Source organism: Rhagoletis zephyria, unplaced genomic scaffold, assembly GCF_001687245.7.
Source record: "Rhagoletis zephyria isolate East Lansing unplaced genomic scaffold, Rhagoletis_zephyria_1.1 Rzeph_scaffold_00497, whole genome shotgun sequence".
Classification (NCBI taxonomy): domain Eukaryota; kingdom Metazoa; phylum Arthropoda; class Insecta; order Diptera; family Tephritidae; genus Rhagoletis; species Rhagoletis zephyria.
Genome location: NW_016157581.1, coordinates 129,292 through 140,512, shown reverse-complemented (window position 1 = coordinate 140,512; position 11,221 = coordinate 129,292). Strand labels below are relative to the sequence as shown.

The 11,221-nt window shown below is 36.0% G+C and overlaps 1 protein-coding gene across 3 annotated transcripts in view; it reads left to right on the top strand.

Annotated features, from left to right (window-relative positions):
- LOC108359968 (phospholipase A1 member A-like) overlaps window positions 1-11,221 on the top strand; it is a 155,313-nt gene that overhangs the window by 71,344 nt on the left and 72,748 nt on the right. For all 3 annotated transcript variants that reach the window (XM_017612085.1, XM_017612083.1, XM_017612084.1), the window contains 2 exons: window positions 5,953-6,019; window positions 10,156-10,405. In XM_017612085.1, coding sequence (XP_017467574.1) covers window positions 5,961-6,019; window positions 10,156-10,405 — 309 coding nt within the window. In that variant the 5' untranslated portion in view covers window positions 5,953-5,960. The remainder of the gene's footprint in view (window positions 1-5,952; window positions 6,020-10,155; window positions 10,406-11,221) is intronic.

The following is an 11,221-nucleotide window of genomic DNA, read 5'->3' as shown; positions in this document are numbered from 1 at the left end:
ACTTCCCATATAACGGTAATTTTCAGAAATACGAAAACTGCGATATTTTAGTAACTACTGGAGATTATTCACTCAAAATTTATATTTATAATAAGTTTTATACGAAAAATAAGAATATCATAAATTTTTGGAAAATGGGCGTAGCCACGCCCACTTATGGTTACATGTGTATATCTTGGTAACCGCTGCACCAATTTCTTCCAAACTTGGCACAGTTATTGGCCTTGATACAGCATAAAAAATCGCCGAAACTTTTTAAAATCGGACAATAACCACGCCCACATCCCATATAACGGTAATTTAGAGAAATACAAAATCTTCGATAAATCAGTAAATATTGAAGCTAATTTATTCAAAAGTGATGCTTGCAACAATCCTTTACCAAGAAATACGTTTATGGTAAAATTTTGGAAAATGGGCGTGGCACCGCCCACTTATGATCACATATAAGTATATCGGTAACCGTTCTACCAATTTGTACCAAACTCGGTGTGGTTATTGTGCTTGCCAAATATAAGCAAAACGTTGAAAATTATTGAAATCGGACTAAAATAACGGCCGCTTCTCATATAACGGTAAATTTCAGAAATGCTTGAAACTTCAATATTTCGAAATTGAAGGACGCTAATTTACTCAAAATTGATACACCCCGGCTTACAATCTAGCGGAAGGTTTCGGAAAGGTGAAAAAACATATATTTAATACTTGCGCCGGGTATTTAATGTTCGGCTCCGCCCGAACTTAGACTTTCTTACTTGTTATATTTAAACTTTAACGGTTTGAACGCGCGCACTTTCACCCACTGCACTGTCGAAACTTTCTTACTAGCACACTGCAACTCCGTAACTGTGGCGTTGCGTTTCGTCGGGGTTTTATATAGCGGGCGGACAGGCATAAAACGCAATTTCTGCATAACCGAAAGGTCATCTGCAAAAGTATTTTACACTCACACACTCATTCTCACAACTGCCCCAACCAGCAAAAAAGCCGAAAACCGATCCGAAAAAGGACAAAAAAGTGGATGAAGTGCGGATTTTTGTCCGTTTACTGATTCCATTTCCGGATACTTTGACGATCCGTTTTCCCACTAAAGTGTGCGGCAGAAACATACATACAGACAACAGTTTGTGAAACTGTTTTTTCTGAAATTTGTCTGATAGAATTTTTCGTTCAATACGCTTTCCTTCTGCACTTCATAGATACTTTGCATGGTTCAAAAGAAATAAAATAAAATTAGGAAACGCATGACGGAATTCGAACCCGGCACCTTCTGGAAGCTAACAAATAGCGGCATACTCCTCTGCACGCTCAGCCACTGCCGACTAAGCATATATGCTTTCAAATGTTTAGCTTAAGCAAATAAAATACAATTATTGCTTTCAAATTCAAATCGAAAATTGATGATAACTATAGGACTTTTTTGTATGCGTTTTCGGATACGGAAAATTGAACTAAACTGCATTGTTTCTGGATACGAAAATTAATGATAACTGTAGGAGTTTTTTGTATGCGTTTTCGGATACGGAAAATTGAACTAAACTGCATTGTTTCTGGATACGAAAATTAATGATAACTGTAGGAGTTTTTTGTATGCGTTTTCGGATACGGAAAATTGGTCTCAACTGCACTGTCGACAAAATTTACTTTTCTTTGCTGGCTGGGGCCCTTTCGAGCCGCAGGGATAGCAAAAAATGGGAGTAATCCGGGATGACTCCGGGAGCAATCGCAAAGGAGCATGCGACTAATACCACTTTTGATCTCTTTATATGGAATGAACTGTTCGCTTTTGTTCGAGCGTGTCCTATGAAGAGACTAATTGTTAACCTTTATACCCGAATGGGTACAAAAAGCGACTAGTCACTTTAAAAAAATAAAAATAAAAATTTGCGCCAGCTGAGATTCGAACTGGGGTGCTCAGTTTTGTTAGGCGAATACTCTCTCTGTGTGCCAACGCCGCACATGAAATTTCATTGACTAAGTGCGTACATATCATTAAATCGTTAATAGTACCCGTTAGAGATGAGTTGGGGACTAATTTATCTCCAATTATACCCATAAGGGATGAGTCGAGACTAACTGACCTCCATTAGTACCTGTATAAGACTAGTTGCGACTAATTAATGTCCAATTGTACCCGATTGAGAGTAATCTCGGAATACTCGCTTTAGAGATTAGTCGCACAATTTTTTGCAGGGTTACTACAAATGCGCCTTCCCACACATGCTGCGCAACATGTTGAGACACACGCTAGTGGTACCAACATATGTATAGTTGTGGCGCGATAATGGTTGACAATGGCTATCGACCCAATAGGCTTGCGTAACAAAATGTTAGCAGAATGTACAAAATAGGTTACGCGTCTTTTTTCGGAAAGTTTTTTTACGCGTCTTTTTTTCGCCGTCAAAACACTAGCGCGTTTTTATTCGTGTCTAGTGACGAAATAAAGAAAATATTGAAAACAGTGCTATGGTGAATGTGTTAGAGAATTTAAGCGCACCTAAAGTTGTGGCCGCTGTGGTGTAGTGGTCAGCAGTGCGCGCTACCACTCCGAAAGGTCTGGGTTCAAGGCCTGGTCAAAGCAACATCACAAAAAAATATATAAAAAAGGTCAATAAGCAAGTGGATAAATTGACAGCTTTATTGCTTTATGTTCGGTCATTCGGCTATCTTATACAAAATTTTAAAGGCAAATTTTCAAATAAAGTAGTGTAAAATTAATATATCCGGGCAATTCTTTCAACTGTCTTTCAACTCACGACAGTCTTTCGCAAGACAAAAGTCTCTCGTAAGAAATGTGTAACTTCTGCAACTATCTTGAAAGCTCGTTACTGTCTTTCGAAAGACTTAGCGTTAGGCTGTTCGCCTTTTAGCAATAAGTTTTTTAAAAATTAAATTAAATAAAAAAAAATGTACATATGTATATGTTTATGTTTAAATGAAAATAAAGCAAAAAGAATTAAATTATTTTAAAAAAGGTATGACATTAAAAAACCATCGAATAAATTTCGAACCCAAAGTTTCATACCTGTAATAGACTCACTTGGGAGTGAACTAAGAAAGAGGTGGAGGCCGACAAACCAGGGATGATAAATAGGTTTTTGAATTTCGTGCCAAATGGCCAAGAAAAAAGTACTAAATCAGCCGAAAAAGTTCCAACACTTAAAAGACCATACATACATATGAACACATATGTTTTTGAAATAGGTAAGTATCTCTATTGGTACGTGCGCTTAACATCTCCAGTAAAACATGTCCAGCAACAAAATTTCCGTGAAATGGCAGCTGTTATCTCACAAGAGGAAAATATCCAGTATAGTTTGCAGCAATTTCCAAGCTGTCCGAACAGCTGCTCGAATTTTCGTTTAGATTCAAAAGTGTAAACAGAAAAAACTCTCCATAAATCTGAAATTCAGGCAACTGGATCACTGTAGCATTTTCCAAGCAGAGGTAGCCGCAATACAGGAGGCTTCGGATTGTTTGCTCTTTAGTGTAACCAATTTTATGTAGGCGAAAATGGTGACGACTAGTTGTACTTCCGCATCGGATAACTACGCTATTAAGCTCATTTGGGTTCCGGGTCATAGCGAAATCATGGGTAACTGTGTAGCCGATGAGCTGGCAATACAGGGAACCCTTGTGAAAGAAGAACCCTTGAAGGAGAAGAAGTCTTTCGTTTTTAAGAAACACCACTATTTACTTCTATGAGGTAGAAAAAGATGATAATATTTTCATCCACAGAAATTCCAATTTCCATGTATACACAATGGTAGCGCCGTGTTTTGACAAAATTGTATCAAAAATGTCGATGTAGTACCCATGTACTTTTGGAATTCAAAATGTACCAAAAAAGTACAATTGTACCATCAATTTCATCACTGCTTCAAACTTGTTCATGAACGTCCTCAACACATTAGACATGCTCGGTGATAAAGAAATGCTCTCAGAAAGTACAAAATTGTTTGAGATATACGAAAATGTCTTGGAAGACAATTTAGTGAACGAGGTAATACAATTTAAACATTTTTACATGCAGTTTTAAACAGACTATGAGAAAAATCCAGAAGTTGATAGCAAAGATACATGGATGTATAAACTTTTGTTTGATTATAACGTCAAAGATTGCTCCCCAAATGTAGAAGTTGCATTAAGAATGTTGCTCTCTCTCATGGTCACCAACAGTTCAGAAGAAAGGTCATTTTCGAAACTGAAACTGATAAAAACCGACTTCGGGCGTCCATTACGTAAAATAGGCTGCACTTTTTGGCGTTTATTCTCGCGGTTTTTAGCAACTTCAAACTTGCACTTGGTATACTAAGATTTAATGGCTATAAAACTGCGTACTTAGAATTTTTCTGAAAAATATAACGTGGTTTAAAATTTACAAAGTATGTATTTTAAGATTATATTGAAAAACCTAATCGTTATTTTTACCTGTAAGGTTAGGTTATGTTTACAACTTAAAAAAACTAAAATGTGGGGAAGAGTCGTGGCCGCCGTTTGCCTTAGTGCACCCAAGGGGCCCGCACCATACAAAAAGCCTAGGGGCCCATAGATCCTAAATCCGGCACTGTTGGTCACATTATGTATGGCTGAAATTTTCTGAAGTGGGCCACTAAATTTTTGTTGTTATATCAATAACTTTATAGTATTCTGGAGTAAAAATTATAACCTAAAGCGGTTTTGCAAGAATTTAATTTTTTCAAGAGATATTGTTTAAAAAATTTTTAAACATCCAATTTAAAAAAAATTGATTATGCTTAAATTTAGTATAAGTAATACCAACAATTATTTAAAACAAATAAACTTCTGATCCGAATTCAATATTTTTTCTGGGCATTTACGATTCCTTGTTTTATTACGAAGACTTAAAGAAAGAAAAAATCAGTATATTGCATTAGGTCAGAAGTTATCATGATTTTTCTCATGACGCGCAACGTGTTTTGTATGGAAAACTCAACAAGTATACATACATATGTAAGTGACAGCGAGTCTAGCGCGCTTGCGAAGCACGTTCTTTATCGTTTTCCATACAAAATACGCTGCGCGTCTTCAGAAAAATCAGCAGAACTTCTGACCACGGTTTCCATTTTGGCCAAAATGTACCATTTTTGGCACATTTTTTCTAGTTTGGTACACTGGTACACAACTTTTGGATTTGGTACATTTTTAAAATCGTACAAAAATAGATAATTGTTATTTAGATATATAACTACGTTTTGTATTGTTTTTATATTTATGTGCTATTACCCGGCCTTAAACATATGTTTTAGAATAAGTTTTTCTTGAAATTTATTAATATCAATATATATTATAAAGTGACGAGTTGTAAAATGATAAAGTGAAAAAGAAAACCCTTTATTCAGAGAATGTGTAATTGTTCCCTGGAAAGTAGTCGATCAAAGAAATTTAAATATGCTGGGTTGTGGTGTAAATAAAAAGAGTATAGTTAGAAAATATGTAATTTGTAATGAAGTAACAAATTCGCATACTTATACAATGTATGAATATTTAGGTGAAAATGTAGACTAATTTTAATTCTAAAAAATATTTTGGTACACTTTTTTAAATTTTGGGCCACAAAAAATTAGTGGCAACCGTGCTTCTGACCAAAAGAAACATACAGGTTTTTTTCCAAGAGAGGATTTTTGAGAATAATTTTTGTGTGACGTCACATTGGTTAAGTTAGTTGGTTCAAAACGCGAGCAAGAATGCAAGAAGAAGAAATATTGCAAGAAAAATGTAAATAAGTTGCACAAGTGTGACGTCACACAAACGGCGATTCTGTCAAATTCACTGAGAATAGCGGAATAGCGGTACGGGATGGGCACCACCTTTCTTCTCCACATCGTGGATTCTTTCTGATATAATTTATTGCATTAATTTAACTACCAGTGCCAGCTGCATGCACATTGCGCCCGATGATAAATAATCGTTTTTTTTATTTACTTACAGGATTACTGATGGGCTTAAAATCATCCCACGCTGATCTGACAATTGCAAAATTTATGTTATTTTATGGGTACGAAACTTACTAAAATATTTTACATATCTAAAGGTCTGATTATGCATACTTCGCATAACTTCGCACAACCATTTGTACCAGTGCAATAAGAATGTAACTTAAAAAAGAAAATGTGAAGCGAAATCTTAACTAAACAGATCGCTAAGTTTTTAAAAGTTCCGCCAATTTCTGGGTAATACATAAAAAAATACGTACAAAGAACATACGAAATTACAATTTGCAGGTTATGCGAAGTTGTGCGAAGTTATGCGAAGTATGCATAATCAGACCATAACTTGTTATAAGTAATACTTAAGGAAACGCACATTTTAAATAAACGCTAAAAATCCGAGTGTAATTCAGTCACGAAGAAAGGCTTCTCAAAAAAACCATTTGCAGGACTAAACTTACTGGAGAAGCACGATAAAATACTTAGCGAGACGTACGAGTATATTATTTTCGGGCATTCCATAATAAAAACGATTCGATGCAAGGATTGAGAAAAATTATAGTCAGTTCCGTTCGAAATTAATTTTCGATCGAGTCATAGACATGTCGGTCATGGTGACAGGTAACAATATATCAGTTGACCGTCGTCGCGGGCAGACGTGTTTTTCGTTGCTCTGTGTTTTGCATTTTGCTCTTCGGTCTGATATCGCGATGACTAAGTGTATAAACTGTGAGAAACAAATCGTAAAAGATGACTTTATCTCTTGCGGTGTCTGTGGGCAAAAAGTGCATTTAAAATGCTCTAACTTAAACTCTAACTGCCTAAATCTTGTAAAAGTAAACGTGAATATTATGTTTAGATGTGATATCTGCGTTAATTGCACTATTCCTATGTGCCTCTCTAAATTTGAAAAAGTGTGGTCTTCTTCATTAGCTGAAATTCAGAAGGTGCTTGCGGGTGTTAAGAACCAGGGACGTGAACCGTTTTTGCACTTTTGGATTGGTTCCTCAAAGCGGTTTTTTTGGTATTTGAACCGGGGTTTCGGTTCGGTTGAACGGTTCGAAAAACAAACAAGTAATAAAGTCTAAGTTCGGGCGGAGCCGAACATTAAATACCCGGCGCAAGTATTAAATATATGATTTTCACCTTTCCGAGAGCGACCGCAACATGGTAAGCGGGGTGTATCAATTTTGAGTAATTAAGCGTCCTTAAATTTCGAAATATTGAAGTTTCAAGCATTTCTGAAATTTACCGTTGTATGAAAAGCGGCCTCAATTTTAGTCTGATTTCAATAATTTTAACCGTTTTGCTTTTATTTGGCAAGCACAATAGGAATACCGAGTTTGGTATAAATTGGTAGACCGATTACCGAGATACATATATGTGATCATAAGTGGACGGTGCCACGCTCGTTTTCCAAAATTTTATCATAAACGTATTTCTTCTGTCTTTCTGTCACATGGTAGATATTACCATGTTTAACAAAAAGAAAAAAGTGGGTACATTTATCTATTAAAACTTGGTTGAAACGAACCTTTAAACCTTTATGGAAAGTGGTTCGGTTTTCGGGTCGGATCAAACATTTGTGGAAAATTTCGGTTCGGTTAATGGTTCAGTTAATTAATAGAAAAAAGCGGTTTTCCGGTTCAAAACCGGTTCGGTTCAAAACCGGTTCACGTCCCTGTTAAGAACAATGACAAGTCTACGTTGAAGTCTATGAACATTGATGCAAGTGAAAATGCGATTAATACGCGCTTTCGATGAAAGGGCATTGACCCGCCTCCCAAGAGCAACTCGTCTAATTTGTCAAAAATCATTGAAATTTGTTCTCAGCCCAAGCGGACAATGCAAGGTGCTGAAGCTGATACTGCTGCTGCGTTATCGTCGATTATGCGCATTTCTCCTGCTTCTTCGAGTGCCGATCTTACTGATGTCATTGCCATTAATACTCTCGCTGAGCCGTCGTTGGCTAGTGCTGATCTCTCGGCTGCTCTGCCTGCTAAGGTTACGACCTCTACTGCGGAGCAGCTCTCTCCTGCTATGTCAGCTAAGCGCGTGGCCCCTTGTAGTTCTGCTACCATTGCCAACAATAATACGGAGTCGTCTCTGTTACCTGCTGAGTCTGCTGATGTACGCTCGGATGAAGTTGTTATTATAGGTGACAGCAATGACCAGCTTGCTCACCAAAAATCTGAGTGGCTTACTTTCAAGAAGAAGAAGAAATGTAGTCGACAACAATTGCGTGTCATTGGTTTAAATGTTAATTCGGAGCTCGATGTTGCTGTTCGTACTAAGTGACTTCATATTGCATCGGTTTTGCCTTCTGTTACGAGTGACAATGTGATTGGGTATATTGCTAAGCATTCGGGAATAGCAAACGAGCTACTATCTTGCTATAGTCTTATAAAAAAAGATACTCCACTCGAATCATTAAGGCGAATAAATTTTTATCTAGGAGTGCCTGAAGCTATGTTTAATAAACTACTCAGTCCTGAGCTTTGGCCCGCCAGTGTGACCATTCACCCTTTTCGCCCTGGTGCGAAATAAAGTCAATTGACATTATTACCTTTTCAAAAGCGAAATAAAATCCATTGAAATTATTGCTCTTTCAAAGATTAAATTTGCTTAGCTTCCCGGCGGCCCACGTCTGCGCGCCACACCACGTCACGCTACGCGGCTGTAACGCAGGTAGATTTTTTTTGTATACATTGAAAGAAATTTTTTTTGTATATTTTACATATCGAGGGCATATATTTAATAATACCCTCTCTATGCACACTTTTCACAAAGATGAGTTTCTGATATAAAAATCCACCAAAGATTTAAGTGTCATCGGTGATATTAATGCTACCTTATATAACGCTTGACAGAAGAATTTTCACTATTATAAATTGGAAATCAGTGATGACAGGTAATAAGTCCCAGATGGTTTCTACAATCACAAATTAGTTTTGATAGAGGGTATTAATGAATTTAAGCCCTCGATATTTCACATTTGAATATTTGTAAGTTATTGGAAGATTTCTGCTGTGTTTTGGCAACAACTTGTCTGCAGTAAAAAAGCATATCATTTGTGTTTCAAAAGTGTGTGAACACCAATCAATTTACTTTCATGATCTCAGTTCCGATATTAAATAATCAATAATTGTTTATATCCGCATTTTGGCACATTGGCTTGAATGTGCCATCTAACNACTTGTCTGCAGTAAAAAAGCATATCATTTGTGTTTCAAAAGTGTGTGAACACCAATCAATTTACTTTCATGATCTCAGTTCCGATATTAAATAATCAATAATTGTTTATATCCGCATTTTGGCACATTGGCTTGAATGTGCCATCTAACAAATAGTGTCGTCGTTCTCCTTAGATGCTTTTAAATGATGTCGTCACAAATTTCTGGCGGAGACATGAATACAGTGTAAGAAAATTCTTTTTATATAATTGTTTCCTTATAGAAAGGTTGGTTTATTTTCCACCTTAGACATTTAAAATTCGTTCAAAATATGCTAATTTAAAACACAGCATTCTTTCAGTGTCCCTCCGGGGTTTTTTGTACATGGACTGTTTGTTCAATTTAATAGTGTTCGCTTTATTTTTGTGGAAACGAAACATGTTTTGCAAGTTCTGGATCATTTCTACACCCTTTCTTCAAATATTTCTCGTATTTATTCCAGCTGCGTTTTGCGTTTGGTTTTTCGCATCGTGTTTTTACTATATTCGCAATTTTAAATTTTTTAATAAAATCAATTGGTGGTAGTTCACGATTGTGTGTGGATTAATAGCATCACACTGAGGATTTGGCAATAACCTTTTTCATCTATTAAAAAAGAATACTTACGGGGCAAGGTTTATTGTAAAAACAAAATTTTTTTCTATGAACCGACATACTTTAAGCATTGTTGACGCTATTTCCATTTGAATGAGGAAATAGCGTCAATGACTTTATTTCCAAATTTTTGTTGACTTTATTTCGCTTTTGAAATGGTAATAATGTCAATTGACCTTATTTCCGTTGATCTTGTTACATGTCACCGTCGGCCATTTACTAAAAGACTGTCATAACTCAAAAACCATGCTTCCTATTTTGTAAAAATTTTGTTTAGTTTCCGCGTAAGAAGACAGAATTCACCTCTTCAGAATTTTTACGATTTTGTAATTTAGAAATTAAAAAATTGTATTTTGATTAATATTTTTTTATTACAGGCCGACCTATGGCGACAGCGACATTTATGATCTTAACGACTACAAGTCGCTCCTCGAGGACTCGAATTTCTCAAAAACAAAAAATACCGTGCTGTATTTACATGGCTACTTAGAGGACGCAAATATTGAAAGCATACATGTAATTGTAGATGCCTATCTGCAGCGGGACGATGTCAATATAATTATCTTGGATTGGGGTGAATTGGCTAATGGTAATTACATGTTCGATGCAGTGATCAATTGTAAACAGGTATTAAATATCAAGTACAAATAAGAAATACATATCGGTTACTTAGAGTGAAAAGTGGCTAAGTCCATTTTTAAAATTTTTCAGGAGAGAAAAACTTCTTCTTTTTTAAATTTTTGAAAAATATGAATAAAAAATTTTTGGTGTTAAAATTAAAGCAAAACGCTACGCGAATGAGAACGATTCGATGTTAACTTAAATATTTCGTATTAATATTAACTTATCAAGTTTACCTTTCATTGAATACTAGCAGACCCGGCGAACTTCGTCTTGCCCAAAATGNATTTAAAACATTAGCCAAATCGGATCATAAATAAGATTTTTAGTAATAACTCAACTACAGCGCCAACTGTCGGATTAAATTGTGAAACTAAACCATCCAGAGACCCACTCAAATACACAAAAAGTTTCGTTAAGATCCGTACAACCATTCGGGAGGATTTTACTCACAAACACACCTACAGAAGAATAAAAAAATTCATTCAAAGATAGCTAAAGGTCGGTACGTTTGTAGGCCTCACACACCTTTTCAAATAGCCCAAATTTTCTCTATGAGTATGGGCTTGATTTCAACTATATACATATCTCCATACGAAGTTCCAGTACTGTACCAGAGATATGCAGTATAAAAATTCGATTTATATGCGATTGATTTCGTATATCTCCATACCAAGTTCCGGAACTCTACCATGAACACTTCCAAAGATAGGCAGTATGAAAAATTCGGTTTGTATGGAAGATGCCACGCCCCCTTTTCCAATAGTTCCAATTTTTCTCCAAGAGTATGCGATTTATTTCGTACATCTCCATACAAAACTC